The sequence below is a fragment of the Natrix helvetica genome (assembly GCF_964273705.1).
Source record: "Natrix helvetica genome assembly, chromosome: 6".
NCBI lineage: Eukaryota > Metazoa > Chordata > Lepidosauria > Squamata > Natricidae > Natrix > Natrix helvetica.
In genome coordinates this window covers 10,420,123-10,437,612 of record NC_138553.1, presented here as the reverse complement: position 1 = coordinate 10,437,612, position 17,490 = coordinate 10,420,123, and the positions used below count along the sequence as shown (strand labels likewise).

Sequence of the window (17,490 nt, the reverse complement as noted above, 5' to 3'; positions counted from 1 at the left end):
TGCCGTGTTCATTTAACAACCATGCGTTTGTTTAAAGACTGCCAGAAGAAAGCTTGTAAAATTGGATAATTGTCATGTGTAATGCACACCAAAAAATGTGGAAATGCTGCTACCGCTTCATTTTAAAGGCAGCCACCCTCTTCAACAAAGCAACTTGTAATGCAAAAATTATTAGCAACATTCCCAATCCAAATTTGGAGGAGTTCATGTGGGACAGTGGTTCAAGTGTTGTTAAATTAGGACCAGGTTCAATGTCTCCATCATGGAAGCCGATTGCATGACTTTGGGCCAGTTCATTTTTTTCCAGCCCAGAGCATTTCACAGGTTTCTTGTAAAGGAAATTTGGAAGGCATTAAGTGTGTATTGCCTTGAGCTTCTGGAGGAAAAGTGGGATGTTATTTTTAAAATGTTGTCATACATAACTTTTATTAACTGCTGGGTCTTTAGAAGTTGGCGGTATATAAGTACCGTTAGTAAATAAACAATTCTATGTACATCTGGAAGTACTATGGTACATATGGTAGGGATACAGTGGCTCAGTGGCTAAGACACTGAGCTTGTCAATCAGAAAGGTTGGCAGTTCGACAGTTTGAATCCCTAGCGCCACGTAACGGAGTGAGCTCCCGTTACTTTGTCCCAGCTTCTGCCAACCTAGCAGTTCGAAAGCATATAAAAATGCAAGTAGAAAAATAGGAACCACCTTTGGTGGGAAGGTAACGCTTTTCCGTGCACCTTTGGTGTTTAGTCATGCCAGCCACATGACCAAGGAGACGTCTTTGGACAGCGCTGTCTCTTCGGCTTAGAAACGGAGATGAGCACCGCCTCCCAAAGAGTCAGGAACAATTAGCATATAAGTGAGATACTGTAGGTGTTTTTGGCTGTCTCATTCCATAAAGAATATAACAAAACTGGCCAAAGGTTTGAAGAGGGCAATCAAAATGATTGGGGATTTGAACTCCTTTGCTGTAGCAATAGGCTGTAGCAGTTTTTTGGACAGTTCTGCTTTGTAATTTGAGGTGAGACAGGCATATCATAAAAAAGACATCTCTCTCGTTCAGTAGACGGGCAGAAAATGGGGGGAAGAGTAGGTATTGTGAAAAACCGTGATGGAGTGATGACATGTTTAAGGTGCTAATCTATTCTGCATAGCATGGAGAAAATCAATGGGAAGAATTTTTCTCCCTCCCTCTCTCGTAACAGGGATGCAGGGATCATCCACTGAATCCGATTGGAAGGAGATTTAAAGGAAACAAGACAAAAGGAAAATTGTCTTCCCATAGTGTATAATTACTTTGTGAAATTTATTATCACCAAACATAGCAATGGCCGCCAACCTGGATAGCTGTAAAAAGGGATTGGAGGACAGGTAAATTAAGAGCTGTTCATCCCGAAAATTTAATGTCACCTCTAGATTAGGAGCAGCAGGCATCTAGAAGCTACAGCAGGAGAGTGTTAGGAATATAATAACGGTCCTGCTTATGAGCACACCAGAGGCATCTGGTTGGCTACTGAGAAGTAAATTTCTACCTTAAGATACTGACTTATCTTTTATCAATCAGGCTATTTTTATGCATTTATATCACAGTATATCATCCGGATATGTTTATGGCTTAAAGGACTGCACCTTTCATTTCAGGCACTGGCTGTAAAAATCTGGCTGTAAATAAAATTTTGAGACTCTTACGCTCTGGTTCTGAATAAAAAATTGCAGTCAGTGTTAGGGCTAGGTTGAAGGCTTTTCAGGGGATCTGTGGTAGATGATGGACCCATCCTCATTCTCAGGCTAAAAACCATCCTGATTATCAGACTCAAATGTGAAAGAGTGAGGAACAGGTAGTGGACAATATTTCTGGTCCTTTTCTAGTTACATCACACATCTAAAGTGACACATGTCATTTTCCCAAGCATATTACTTTACGTATGTAGGTATGTATACTATATTTTTCAGAGTATAAGACGCACCGGAGTATAAGAAGCACCAAGATTTTGAAGAGGCAAATTAAAAAAAAAAAGTTTTTGCACTCTGCAGAACTCCCAAAAATGAGTTTTTTTTGTCAAAAAAAAGGGCATGCATAGCCTTTAGGAGGCTTGTAGAGTGCTCCTGGGGGCTGGGGGGGGGGCAAAAACAAGCAAAAAGCAGCCCATTCTTTGCTCAATTTTGCCCTCCCCAGCTCCCAGGAGCTCTCTGAAAGCCTTCTAAAAGCTATGCATGGCCATTTTTGCAAAGGCGGTGGGGTTTCAGGAGACCCAAAATGCTGTATTCAGTGTATAAGACACACCCAGATTTTCACCCTCTTTTTGAGGGAAAAGGGTGCGTCTTATACTCTGAAAAAATACGTTATATATGGTTCCTGCCCTATAGATATAGATACCTATGGTACTTTGGGGCAGTGGCTATGATAAAACAATTACCCCTTTTTGTATGCCATTACCATATAACTAATATTTGGTTGGGGGCAACAAACTGAAGTGGAAACTAGGTAAGAGAGAGGTGCTGTGGATAAGGGGTTATCAGAACTGGAAACTAAGATGGCATTTGTTAAATTTGTATGCCAACCGACTGCCAAAGACTGGGTGGCTCGCAAGTAAAACACATTTTTAAAAATGCAATCAGAAACTGAAATAAGGAATAAAAGATAGCAAGATGACAAAAACTGGACTGGAATAGAAATAAACTCAACACAGTCCATGGGAGCATCACTCAACTCTCACTAAAGGTGTGGGTGAAAAGTCAGATCTTCAAGTTCCTTCAAGCAGCCACCCAAATTTCAAGGGGAATGTTATTCCAGAGGGCAGGCACTACTACAGAGGAAGACTGCTTCCAGGATCCTGATAGATGACATTCCTTTAATTGAAGGAACCTGGAGTGCAGCAACCCTACCAGATCAAATTAACCAGGCATATATGGGATATATGTGATTCCCTCAAGGGATCTGGCCCTATGCCATGAAGGGCTTTGCAGGTAACAACTAGCATCTCAAATTGCACCTGGAGCAAATTGGCAACCAGTGCAGCTTACGAAGCAGAGGTATGACATGGGCATATTGAGGCATGCCCATCACTATTATACCATTGCATTTTGGACCAGATGAAACTTCCAGGTAGTCTTCGAGGGCAGCTCCATTTAGGGTATATTGCAGTAGTCAAGCCATGAGGCTGAGCAGGGAATGGGTAACTCTCTGTAGAGCATCCTAATCAAGCAAAGCTACAACTAGTACAGAGGCTTCCTTGAATTGTAGTGGAGAAGGTAGCACTCTCGTGAAGGAACAAGTCCCTAACCTGAGGATTTTCCTTTATTTCAACATATCACTGGAGACAAACAAGGAGGATATTGAACCTAGTTGGGTTCAGACCTTCATAATTTTATCAATTGGATTACTGTAATGATTCACTTTTTAAAAAATATCCAAAGCCACAGTCATTGCAAAATGCAGCTGATTAAGTGGAAGAATAATAGGACCACGTAACATCAATCTCAAAAGCAATATACTTCTTGCCTGTCAGATACCTGGCCAATTTAAGGACCCAAATACATAAAAAATAGAAGACATACAGCTAACTTTTTAGATGAGAGTTCCCCATTCCCCAACCTTTCTGGCTTTGCAGACTGCGGGGGGGTGGGGGGGGCTGATTTTGCGTGAGTGGCTGGCAAACGTGTATGCCGCTCCATTTGCGTGAGTGGCGTGCACTTCCGCCTGCCACTCATGTAACTAGAACATGTGTGCACACACTTGCCCGCTGCTCGTGCAAGTGAGGATACGTGCGTTTGCCCTCTGTTTCTGCAGCCCGGTTGCAAATAGTTCACGGCCCATTAGTGGACAGGCGCCCAGAGGTTGGGGACCCCTGATTTAGATTCCCTGGGAAAGTTCTACTTGGATTTATGTTGGAGGATTGGAGTCATAGTCCGGAGTTGGTCTTTCTCAGGGACAGTCTCCCAACTTAATGAAACTCTTGTTTGAGTGGTTCTCATGCTATATTTTTAAAAGATGGCTGTCCACCCAAGTAGAACAGCCACCATGAAACTGCTTGTTAGGTTTCCTGCTTATTTTCCTTTCCTGCTTTTTTTAAAGAATGGTTTTTTTTTAAAAGCATGTATTTGCTTATTGTATTTGTATATTATTCTCAGAGGCTGTCAAGAATGATGGCTGTTCTGTTGTGATGAAACACAACAAAGCAGCCATATTAAAGATTGGTTTTACTGTTATCTCATAAGCCATTCTATTTTACTGGAAATGCACCAGAGAAATTAAACGAGTAATGAAACGAACAGGTAAAGCTATGGAAATGAGATTCCAGCGCCGGGGAATTCAAGAAATGGCTGAGGGGATGAGGGACAGAATTAGGCGTGGATTCTTTCTTTGGGACCCCAAAATTCAGCTCCAAACATAGTTTTGAAAACTAATATTTTCTACTGTTCTGTAATGAAAAACGAAGGCTGTAGTAATAAGCCCTAAAATAAAGTTAACATGGTTTTAAGAGCAAAAAAACAACAACAGAACAGCTTCTTAGCCTTATCTCTATAATTTTAATACCCATCCAACCACACTGCAGATACAAAGAGTGTTTAGGATGTCCCCTGTCCATTGACGTCCTTCCCATGCTTGGCTGAATAATGGGTGATGGATTCCCTACCATGCATAAGCACGGAATTCATTGGAACCATTCGCCCAATTCTTTCTTTCTTTCTTTCTTTCTTTCTTTCTTTCTTTCTTTCTTTCTTTCTTTCTTTCTTTCTTTCTTTCTTTCTTTCTTTCCTTCCTTCCTTCCTTCCTTCCTTCCTTCCTTCCTTCCTTCCTTCTTTCTTTCTTTCTTTCTTTCTTTTTGCCATTCAAAAATCACTCAAGTAGGCAAGTCAAACTGTTTCAAGGTGGTCTCACCAATGGCATGTACAGGTAGTCCTTGACTTATGACCGCAGCTGAGCCCAAAATTTCTGTTGCTAAATGAGACATTTGTGGAGTGAGCTTTAGCCCACTTTACGATCTTTCTTGCCACGGTTGTTGAATGAATTGCTGCAGTTGTTAAAGTTAGTAACACGGCTGTTAAGTGAATCGGGCTTTTCCCCGTTGACTTTGCTCATCAGAAGTTCTCAAAAGGGGATCCCATGACCCCGGGATACTGCGACCGTCATAAATATGAGCCAGTTGCCAAGTGTCTGGGTTTTGATCACGTGATCATGGGGGTGCTGCAATGGTCGCAACTGTGAAAAACGGTCTCAAGTCCCTTTTTTCAGAGCCATTGTAACTTTGAATTGTCACTAAAGGAACTGTCGTTATGTCGAGGACCACCCATGCAGGCCAGTTGCCAAGCGTCTGAATTGTTGATCACTTGATCATGGGGATGTTACAACGGTCATAAGTGTGAAAACAGTAATAAGTCCATTTTTTCAGTGCTGTTGCAACTTCGAATGGTCAGTAAATGAATAGTTGTAACCCGAGGATTACCTGTAATTGCAACTGTTTGAAGGATAACATCTTCCGGCTTGCTTATAGGGTCGTTTTTTGCCCTCCAGAGCCTTCAGGGAAGCCCTCTGAAGGCTCCATAGGGCTAAAACTGGCCCTATGAGCAAACCGGAAATCTATTCCTTAAATTCCGGTCTGCCCGTAGAGCTGGTTTTTCACGCTCCGGAGGCTTCAAGGAAGCTCCTGAAGCCTCCAGAGGGCCTCCGGGGAGGCTGTTTTTGCCCTCCCCAGGCTCCTATAAAGCCTCTGGAGTCTGGGGAGGGTGAAAAAAGCACGGCAAAAATGGGGGGGGGGGAGCACTGGTTGTGTGCGCATGCATGCTGGGGTTGTGCACATAGAATTATGGGTGTGGCACACCTGCATATGACCCCCCTGCTCTCCCCCCGCTTTTGGCACGCGAACCATAAAAGGTTTGCCATCACTGTGATAGACTGTTCTGGAAGAAGAAAAACATGGTTCCCTGTTGAACAGACAGAATTGTGACCCGTTTCCTAGTGATGTTGTTCTCCAGTGCATGTTTCTTCTTCTTCTTTTTTAGAGCAGACAAGATTACTTTTGAAAGCACAGCACCTCGTGAAGTCAATAACATTCCCAACCATCGAGAGCTAATTAAGCCAGAGACTCAGAACAATCAGCGGAACAGAGAAGTCTGCAAAACGGAAGAGAAGAAATGTTTAGAAGCAGAAAAATATGGATTTCAGAAAATCGGGCGCGATAGACCCTTAACAAAAATCAACAGTGTAAAACTGAATTCCTATGGTCCAGAATATGGAACTTTGCCAGCCAGCGCACTTTCGTCAGTCCATTACAGGCCAGTTCATTTAAATGGGTCAGAGAAAGCGGTAAACCTCATCCTGGGAGATTCCACCGATGGGATCCATCACAACGCCATGCATTCACATATAGAATCCGAACGTGTCATCCAAAGAACTAATTCCATGTTACAGTTGGAGCAGTGGATTAAAATACAGAGAGGGAAAGGACAAGACGAAGAAACAAGAGGGTGAGTAATTTCAGAATTCATGAATATCTGAAGTCTTAATGTATGTATGATGATTCATTTTTTGTTCTGTGGAATATTAATTGGATTTGGAAAGGTTCTCGAACGTGTTACACAATATTTCAAACAGGCCGTGAGATGCCAGCTGAAACTATAAAGAAATTATTTATAATTCTCCTTATTCCAAATATCTGGGTCTAACAGTAATAATTATTCATGAATAAAGGGTTATCTTAGCTAGAAAGATCACTCCTTATTTATTTCTTGTTCAGCCCAGCTTCCTAGATTTTCTTTCTTTCTTTCTTTCTTTTTAAGGTTAGACAGAATTGATAACTTGGCCTCCCTAATTAAAGTTTTTAATTCTATTTTTCGAGCAGTCGCTAAGTCACTAGGTTTCCATGATGATCTTGGGCTGAAATTTTTCCTACTGTTAACTGATGGTGATAGATTTAAATTAGAATTTTCTCCAAGAAAACCATGCGCTCCCATTTATTATTTATTTGTAACACATTTCATATGTATATAAGACTGGGCAGCTAACAGTTAAAACAAAATCAAAAGTAGAAATACAACAAATAAATAAAAACATAAATAACATACAGCATAAAACAGCAGCTGAGAACCATCACAGCCTTTTACAATCAATATAAGCATGATGTGGGCCAGGGGTTGGTTCCGGCTTTCTTTGGGCGTGGGCACACTTTGCACGCTTGATGTGCACTATGCGCGCATGTGCATTAGGTTAAAAAATGCACAGAAGCATGCGCAGAAGCAAAAACCAAGATGGTGCTGCCGATAGAACCGCTTCAGGGGCGTGGCCAGCCAAGTTACTACCTACTCAGCTGAACTGGGCCAAACCAGTAGGAACCCACCTGATTTGGGCTCTCCCACACTATCAGGGCCCAGGTTTTAATGGCAAAGATGTGTTTTTAAAAGCTTGGAATGGAGCCACCCACCCCTTGAAATTGGTTGTGTTAACTATATAGCTTTGTTACAGTCAACTAAAGGAGCAATTATTTCTCTAAACCATAAATAGAATTTCTTTAACTTTATGACAGAAAATGCTAACATTAACATACCTTTGAAGTCTATTTGGAACATGAGTCTAATGCAGCAAAATATTTCTGAATTATTATTGGTATTTATACACAGTGCAAGGCATTTTAATGTAAAACACTAGCAGCTTTAATAACTGTTACTGGCTGAGTGATCTAGGGAATTATTTAAACAGAACGTTACGGAATTAACATTTTTCCCGTGCCCTTGGCTTTTGCTGTATTTACAGAAAGAAATACATGGAAACATGAAAATACGTGTTTTTAGTACTTAAAGACTTTTAAAATGTGTCCCTGATGACTGAGTGAGTTAAGACTAGAATATTTTGTTCTGCAAAAGAATTTTTAGGAGGCAAATTCTGATTGTTACATTTTAAATATTATACTCCAGGAATTAAGTTAAAGTGAAACTTTGATAAAATAACTAAAAAAAATGTGGATTAATTTAAATCAAATGAGGTTTCAAATAATAGTATAGGGAAAATGCAGATCTTGCAGGAAGGTAGAAATAGCAGTGATTGGGGGGTTTTAATCACTGGAAAACTAAACTTTTTCAGGCATGGAGTCCAGGAAATCTTCAATTTGCCTTGCTGATAGAAAAGCACAAAAGGGCCCCACCCACCCCACCCCAAATCCTGATACCAACAGGAAAACCTATTGACCAAAGACAACTCAGAAGGAACAATGAATATTGAATACAGTCAAGAATCCCAAAGGTGCGTTTTGAAGAGGCAACTAGACTTCCTTTGTTTTTTCCTTGAAGACGTTTTACTTCTCATCCAAGAATCTTCTATAGGTTCTAAAGCTTCTTCTTTTTGGATGAGAAGTGAAACGTCTTCTAGAAAAAAACAAAGGAAGTCCAGTTGCCTCTTTAAAAAGCACCTTTGGGAAACCATGACCTGGATGACTGAGAATCTCCATAGACCATGTCAAACACGCAGCGTTACATTGTTGTCACGTGATGTTTTGTGATGTTTTCCCATTCGCGGAACTGGGGTGGGCGTGGCCTGTGCATGATGCATCCGGCCCACGGGCTGCCAGTTTGACATCCCTGCCATAGACAGTCAAGAGCAGAAGTTTTAATAAACTTAGAGCATTATGAGCCTCGGTGGCGCAGTGGTTAGAGTGCAGTACTGCAGGCTACTTCCGCTGACTGCAATTTGGCAGTTCAAATCCCACCAGTCTCAAGGTTGACTCAGCTTTCCATCCTTCTGAAGTGGGTAAAATGAGGACACAGATTGTTAGGAGCAATATGCTGACTCTGTAAACCGCTTAGAGAGGACTGTAAAGAGGTATATAAGTCTAAGTGCTATTGCTAATATCTTAATATTGTAAGCAACCCAGAGTTACACTGTGGCGGTAGGTAGGTAGGTAGTAGGTAGATGATTGATGATAGATAGATAGATAGTAGATAGATAGATAGATAGATAGATAGATAGATGATAGATAGATAGATAGATAGATAGATAGATAGATAGATAGATAGATAGATAGATAGATAGATAGATGATAGATAGATAGATGATAGATAGATGATAGATAGATAGATAGATAGATAGATAGATAGACGATAGATAGATAGATAGATAGATAGATAGATAGATAGATAGATAGATGATGATAGATAGATGATAGATAGATAGATAGATAGATGATAGATAGATAGATGATAGATAGATGATAGATAGATGATAGATAGATAGATGATAGATAGATAGATAGATAGATAGATAGATAGATAGATAGATAGATAGATGATAGATAGATAGATGATAGATAGATAGATAGATAGATAGATAGATGATAGATAGATAGATGATAGATAGATAGATAGATAGATAGATAGATAGATAGCTGATAGATAGATAGATAGATAGATAGATAGATAGATAGATAGATGATAGATAGATAGATGATAGATAGATGATAGATAGATAGATAGACAGATAGATAGATAGATAGATAGATGATAGATAGATAGATAGATAGTTAGATAGATAGATGATGATAGATAGATGATAGATAGATAGATAGATAGATGATAGATAGATAGATGATAGATAGATGATAGATAGATAGATGATAGATAGATAGATGATAGATAGATAGATAGATAGATAGATAGATAGATAGATAGATAGATAGATAGATAGATGATAGATAGATGATAGATAGATAGATGATAGATAGATAGATAGATAGATAGATAGATAGATAGATGATAGATAGATAGATAGATGATAGATAGATAGATAGATAGATAGATTGATAGATAGATAGATAGATAGATAGATAGATAGATGATAGATAGATAGATAGATGATAGATAGATGATAGATAGATAGATAGATAGATAGATAGATAGATAGATGATAGATAGATAGATAGATAGATGATAGATAGATGATAGATAGATAGATAGATAGATAGATAGATAGATGATAGATAGATAGATAGATGATAGATAGATAGATAGATGATAGATAGATAGATAGATAGATAGATAGATAGATAGATAGATGATAGATAGATGATTGATAGATAGATAGATAGATAGATAGATAGATAGATAGATGATAGATAGATGATAGATAGATAGATAGATAGATAGATAGATGATAGATAGATGATAGATAGATAGATAGATAGATAGATAGATAGATAGATAGATAGATGATAGATAGATGATAGATAGATAGATAGATAGATAGATGATAGATAGATGATAGATAGATAGATAGATAGATAGATAGATAGATAGATAGATAGATAGATGATAGATAGATAGATAGATGATAGATAGATAGATAGATAGATAGATAGATAGATGATAGATAGATGATAGATAGATAGATAGATAGATGATAGATAGATAGATAGATAGATAGATGATAGATAGATGATAGATAGATAGATAGATAGATAGATAGATGATAGCTAGATAGATAGATAGATAGATAGATAGATAGATAGATAGATAGATAGATAGATAGATGATAGATGATAGATGATAGATAGATAGATAGATAGATGATAGATAGATAGATAGATAGATAGATAGATAGATAGATAGATAGATGATAGAGATTGATAGATAGATAGATGATAGATAGATAGATAGATAGATAGATAGATGATAGATAGATAGATAGATAGATAGATAGATAGATAGATAGATAGATAGATAGATAGATAGATAGACGATAGATAGAGATAGATAGAACATTTCATGGCAGGAGATTCAAAGTAATAGAGAATCTCCTTATAGAGGGGAGAAGACCCTTCCTTTTTTCAATTAAAAATAATAGAGTTGCATTATCTCTGCATGTGTTCCTGATATTTGCTATGGTTTTCTTTAACAAACTCTAGACCTAGTCCATCTCAATGTCTGGTTTCTGTATTATAATCAATGTGATTAGAAAATTTCTGATTGTAGCAAGACAGGTTGCATTACATTACTCTCTTACGTAATGAACATATCAAGGAGAAATTGATGTTTGGATCAAATGCCATTGTTTTAAATTTAGGCAGACGTAGGGAATGGGAACCCCTGTCATTTGATTCCCATCCTTTAATGCTGTTATCAGATTCATTGCCTTGGCTGTTCTCCCAATCAATTTCAGCCCACTGTAGAAATGTTAAAAGTGGCAAAAGCTATTAACAACACATTATTAATTGGCAGAAAGCCAATCCTTTTGATCACAGAGAATATCTTGTTAATTAAATATGGATGAAATTATTAGCACGGACCGTATAGTTAGAAATGATGGCTTTGCTTAAAGTGGATTTGTCAAAACCAGCAGGATCTATGCCTGCTTTGCCTTTGAGGAAATACGAAAAGTAGTCCTCCCCCTTGACAAGCCCACATATGCTATTTGAAAACAATATAATATTAATTTCAGGAAAGTCAATAAAATCTAGAGTGAAAATGGAACGGGGAAATCAGCCCATTGCTCCCAAGGAAGTAACAAATCTCTTTCTCGTAAAAAATCTCTAACAGTGACTATCCTGCCTTTCCATAATTTCAAAGCAGTTTGCGGAAATCAAATTATTATTATTATTATTATTTTTAAACTTGAATTTTGTTTGGGAGAGCAGAGGAGCTGATCTGGAGGACTTATAACAAGCACTCAACTTGCAAACCCGTTCCCATTACTCCTGTGAGAATTGGGACTTGGTTGAGTCATAGTAGCAGCAAGGTAACCTGCCCCATTCTCCTCTGCCTACCTTCCCTTTGCCAAAGGCAGCTACATGAGAAGCCTAACTATCTCGGGAGTAGGAGATGCTAGATACAGAAAGGGAGAGAGAAATTAGGTTAGAGCAGGGGTGTCCAAACTAGGCAACTTTAAGACTTGTGGACTTCAACTCCCAGAATTCCCCAGCCAGCAGAGCTGGCTGGGGAATTTTAGGAGTTGAAGTCCACAAGTCTTAAAGTTGCCAAGTTTGGACACCCCTGGGTTAGAGGAAGCTGGATAAAGAACTCTGTCTCACTCCTTCACGTGCACAGGTAGTCCTCGCCCTACGACCGTAACTGAGCTCCAAATTTCTGTTGCTAAGCGAGACATTTGTTAAGTGCGTTTTGCCCCATTTTACGATCTTTCTTGCCACGGTTGTTAAATGAATCACTGCAGTTATTAAAGTTAGTAACATGGTTGCTAAGCGAATCCAGCTTCCTCCATTGACTTTGTTGGTCAGAAGGTCGCAAAAGGGAATCCTAAGACCCGGGGTACTGCAACGGTCATAAATATGAACTAGTTGCCGAGTGTCTGAATTTTGATCAAGGGATTGCTGCAACGGTCATAAGTCACTTTTTCCAACGCCGATGTAACTTTGAACTGTCTCTAAATGAACTGTTGTATGTTGAGGACTACCTATACAGGCCAATTGCCAAGCATTTGAATTTTGATTACGTGACCATGGGGGATGCTGCAACTAGTAACTAATAACTGCAACTAGTAACATTGATCACTTTTGGATTGACTCATATCAAGTGATATTTCTGGCAATCCCTGGTAGTGTATATTTTAAAAAAATACATTAATGTGAACTTCTCCAATTGGTACCTCCCACATGGTTGAAACTGCAATTATTATTGGTCAGACTATGTGAAATTCTAGTAGTTGCATCATAACTTACACGTGGATTGCTAGTGGTATCATCTCCTCTAAAGAGCAGCCTCTTTTGGCTTGAATGGACAGAGTAAAGTATAAACTTCTCTCTTGTTTGACCTAAGGTTGCAATTAGAGTGCAAGACCAAATTACCTGTAGAGACAAAATGTGGGGAAAGAATTTTTAAATGTTACTTATAATGTACCCATTTATTTCCCAAATCGACTAACGGAGATTTCTTGTTTCAGCATAATTTCTTATCAGACTTTACCAAGGAATATGCCAAGCCATCGAGCCCAAGTCGTACCTCGTTATCCAGAAGGTTATCGCACTCTTCCAAGAAATACTAAGACCAGGCCAGATAGCATTTGCAGTGTTTACGATAAGACCCTTGGATCCTTGCCAGCTGAAGATAAAAGGAGATCGATGCGAGATGACACCATGTGGCAACTCTACGAATGGCAACAACGGCAGTTTTACAATAAGCAAACGACTCTGACCAGACACGGTACTTTAAGTAGCCCCAAAACCATGATTAATATATCTGATCAAGCAATGCATTTGATTCCCACATCACCTTCCCATGGTTCAATAGCAGGTTTCCAAGGATACTCCCCTCAGAGGAACTACAGGTCAGAAGTGTCCTCGCCGGTACAAAGAGGAGATGTCACCATTGAGCGTAGACACAGACCGCATCATAACAAGGTGAGGGGCTTTTGCTTTCTACAACTTGCTGCAATTTACGTCCTTCTAAAAGATAGACCAGATAAATAGCAGCCACTGTAGAACAGCCATCTCTTATTTGCAATTTGCCTATAATAGAGATAATCCTCTACTTACAACAGTTACAACACCTAGAGTACTCCATCCAGGTTTGGTCACCACAGTATAAAAAAGATGCTGAGACTAGAACAGTGATGGCGAACCTATGGAGCCATTTGTCAAGGCACGCGAGGAGCTGCCCTGTCAGCTGGCCAGCGCGCATGCACACGCTGGCCAGCTGAGTTCACCTTTTTAAAAGCTATTTTTCACCTTCCCAGGCTCCAGAGACTTTATAGGAGCATGGTGAGGGTGAAAAGAGCCTCCCCCACCCCCCCGGAGGCTTCAGGGACCGTCCGGAGGCTTCCCTGATGCCTTTGGAGCGCTTAAAACCACCCTCCGAGCAAACCAGAAGTGACTTCCGGGTTGCTCGGAGGGTCGTTTTAAGTGCTCCGAAGGCTTCAGGGACCATCCAGAGGCTTCCCTGAAGCCTTCGGAACGCTTAAAACGACCCTCTGGGGAGGGCAAAAAAAGCATGTAAAAATGGGGAGGCGTTGTGCATGCATGCACACTGGGGGGTCGCGCGTTGCATTATGGGTGCGGCACGGCCGCACATGACCCCCCCGCGCTCCCCCCACTTGTGGCCTGCAAGCCAAAAAAGGTTCGCCATCGCTGCTCTAGAAAGAGTGCAGAGGAGAGCAAAATTGGTCAAAAAATTGACTCTGGTCAATTGACTTACAACTACAATTCCAGGATCGATAGGATCGTACATTGAGGACTACCTGTAACTATAAATATGATACTTGTTCCAAATATTGATATTTTAGGAAGAGAGCTGTGATTAAGACCACACCTAGAATATTGCATCCAGTTTTGCTCACCATACTATAAAAAAGATGTTGAGAGACTAGAAAGAGCGCAGGGGAGAGCAACCAGGATGATTAGGGGACTGGAGGCTAAAACATACGATGAACAGTTGCAGGAACTGGGCAGGGCTAGTCTAGTGAAGAGAAGGACCACAGGAGACATGATAGCATTCTTCCAATATTTGAGGGGCTGTCCCAGAGAGGAGGGGGGTCAAGCTATTTTCCAAAGCACCTGAAGGCCAGACAAAGAATAATGGATGGAAAATGGTCAAAGAGAGATTCAACCTAGAAATAAGGAAGAATTTTCTGACAGTGAGAACAATCAATCAATGGAACTGCTTGCCTTTGGAAGTTGTGGGAGTTTCATCACTGGAGGCTTTCAAGAAGAGACTGGACTGCCACCTGTCAGAAATGATGTAGGGGCTCCTGCTTGGGCTCTTGACCTGCTTCCCAAACTCTTGAAAGTTTTAAGCAAAGTGTAGGGGGAAAGCATACCAATAAATATGTCAGGATGACACATTTGAGCCTCTGTAGTAATTTTCCTTATCTATTCGCTGCCTTGAGATCTTCCTCAAAACAAGGTGGCAAATAAGTGCTACTATAAATATGGTTTTTAGCATCAAAAAGATGCTGTTCTCCAGAACAACTTGTTATTTGCAAAGTTTTGAGATGAAAGTGCAACATTTCAGGATGTTTGTACTGACAAAATATTAACCAACACCTTCACTTTGGACTCTTTTCATAAATCCTAAGTTGACTCGGAAAAGCATGTTAAAAATATTTCATTTAACTTTTGGTTCTATTAAGGCCTAAATTACAATGCCCATGGTTTATTTTGTGGTTTTTTTTTCCTCCCCTCCCATAGCAGCATGGCTTTGTCCCTGACAGAAGGTCGATTCCAGCTGGCTTGAGCGTACAGCCTATTACTCCCCAGAGCTTGCAAGGCAAAACTGTGAGTGGCATTTTTATATTTAGCCCATCATTTTTTATTTAAGAGCAACCTATAAAATACAGTATACAGCCTGACAACTGTTCTAGTTGCGGGGTCCACATTAAATGCAATTTCCTGTCCTGATTCATTCGGGAAATAAAGGATATCCTTTCCCACAAGTCAATTCTGTCTGCGCACCTTAAATTTTGCAAGGGTAATCTGTTCTTACTTTGTTTCAACCAGGAGTGTTAGTCATTTACCTTCCCTACCGTTCTCAAATGTGAGTGTGCGCACCTCCACGCATGCGCTCAGTCTTCCCCGAATCCGCTTTTTGCTAAAAAAGGCCCCAAATGGGATGCCATAGAGTCGGGGAGGGTGGGCGGGGCCACCTGCAAATTCTGCTACCGGTTCGAGTGAACTGGTCCAAACCAGTAGAATACCACCTCTGGTTTCAACTGTTGTTTGACCTGTTAGGGAAGGATGTAGACACTTCCAGGACAACAGTAGAGAGCACTTTTAAATATTTTATTTTTTGTCTGTTTCACTTACCATTGAATGATAAAGAGGAAATGCCAGTTACTGAAGGTTTTTATTATTTCATAATGGGAGGCCCAACTAGGTAGAAAAATTGCTGTTCTAGGCAATTGGTTGTGTATTGTGCTGTCTTGTGACGAAGTTATTTACCCTGTAATTGAAATTTTATTCACATCATTGGAAATACTTGACAGTTATGTATTAAAGACTTAGTTCACAGATTATAGATTTCGGCAGACTTTCCCAAAATTCATTTAATTCAACCATGACTACATTTTATTTATTTTTCTTTTTGAGTATGTTTTTGTGTATTTTAAGTTTTTCTTCAAATGAAATACTGATGGATTACATACACAGATGTAAGCATGTAGTAGAATACGCAAAGTCTTCCACTCAAAATACTCAAGGAAATAATAGTTTATTAGTATAAAACATAGATAAGATAGCTCCCTCTGCTGGGCTTTGTTAAATACAATCAGAGTTGGTAATATCGTGTGCTATGAATATACTTTTAAGTCTAACACCATGCAATGTGGATGTTCAAATCTAAAACTGTAAAAAAAATGAGGGCCTAATTCTAAGGCTTCTGACCAGCCCTATTCTTGTATATCAGATGCATCTACAAAGAATGGGATATTCTCATCAGATATCAGAACAAGTCCTTGGCTCAGGAAAATTAAACATGGCACATTATAGAAAGGTTACAGTTTGCTATACAGAAAAGATAAATGTTTGGTGACTATAAAGATATTTGGGAGTTGTTGATACATGAATCAATGTGATGAGATTCATTTGTAGAAATACTAATATCACTCTATAAAACCTTAGTAAGAAAGACCACACCTAGAATGCTGTATCCAGTTTTGATCACCACACTATAAAAAAGATGTTGAGACTGTAGAAAGAGTGCTGAGAAAAGCAATCAGGATGATTAGGGGACTGGAAGCTAAAAGATATGATGAACAGTTGCAGGAACTGGGCATGGCTAGTCTAGTGAAGAGAAGGACCAGGGAAGACATGATAGCAGTCTTCCAATATTTGAGGGGCTGCCACAGAGAGGGGGTCAAGCTATTTTCCAAGGTACCTGAAGGCCAGACAAGGATTAATGGATGGAAAGTGATCAAGGAGAGATTCAACCTAGAAATAAGGAGGAATTTTCTGACAGTGAGAACAATCAACCAATGGAACAGAAGTTGCCTTTAGAAGCCGTGAGAGCTACACCACTGGAAGCTTTGAAGAAGAGACTGGATATTTTCTATGGGAAATGGTGTAGGGTCTCCTGCTTGGATGGAGGTGTTGGACCAGATGACCTACAAGGTCTATTCCAGCTCTGTTATTCTGTTAAAATGGAGGGAACTTACATCAATCTCAGCAGTACTTCAGGAGCATAAAGGAGGCAGTTTTGGAAATGGAAGACTAACATAGTCAAAAAGACAAGTAATGATAAAGCTGTCTGTAAATAGCTGAAATTGGGATCCACGATAGAATGTCATATGTATGAAATGTTATTAACCCGATTATGACTTTTTCTGTTTAAGCAAAGGACACATAACAGCAAATTAGCAAATTAGATCACTTGAGTGAAGGAGAATCGTCTGTCTTAAATTATTCAAGTTTAGGATTCTCCTTGGCACCAGAAGCTTGTGGAAAAGTAGAGCAATTTTTTCTTTCTCCAGACATAAGATTTTGTTTAAAACTGCATCAAATAAAAATAACTTATTTTGAAGCATTGGCTGTATTCATAGTTTAATATCATGTTTCCCTGAAAATAAGACA

At 39.5% G+C, this 17,490-nt stretch overlaps 1 protein-coding gene across 16 annotated transcripts in view; it reads left to right on the top strand.

Moving 5' to 3' along the window:
• Positions 1–17,490, top strand: part of PLEKHA5 (pleckstrin homology domain containing A5) — a 223,920-nt gene that overhangs the window by 153,081 nt on the left and 53,349 nt on the right. For 9 of the 16 annotated variants that reach the window (XM_081958216.1, XM_081958215.1, XM_081958221.1 and 6 more), the window contains exons 10-12: positions 5,999–6,463; positions 12,873–13,329; positions 15,118–15,201. In XM_081958216.1, coding sequence (XP_081814342.1) covers positions 5,999–6,463; positions 12,873–13,329; positions 15,118–15,201 — 1,006 coding nt within the window. Of the gene's footprint in view, positions 1–5,998; positions 6,464–12,872; positions 13,330–15,114; positions 15,202–17,490 lie in introns of all 16 variants that reach the window. The other 7 variants (XM_081958218.1, XM_081958208.1, XM_081958220.1 and 4 more) reach the window with 2 other exon arrangements.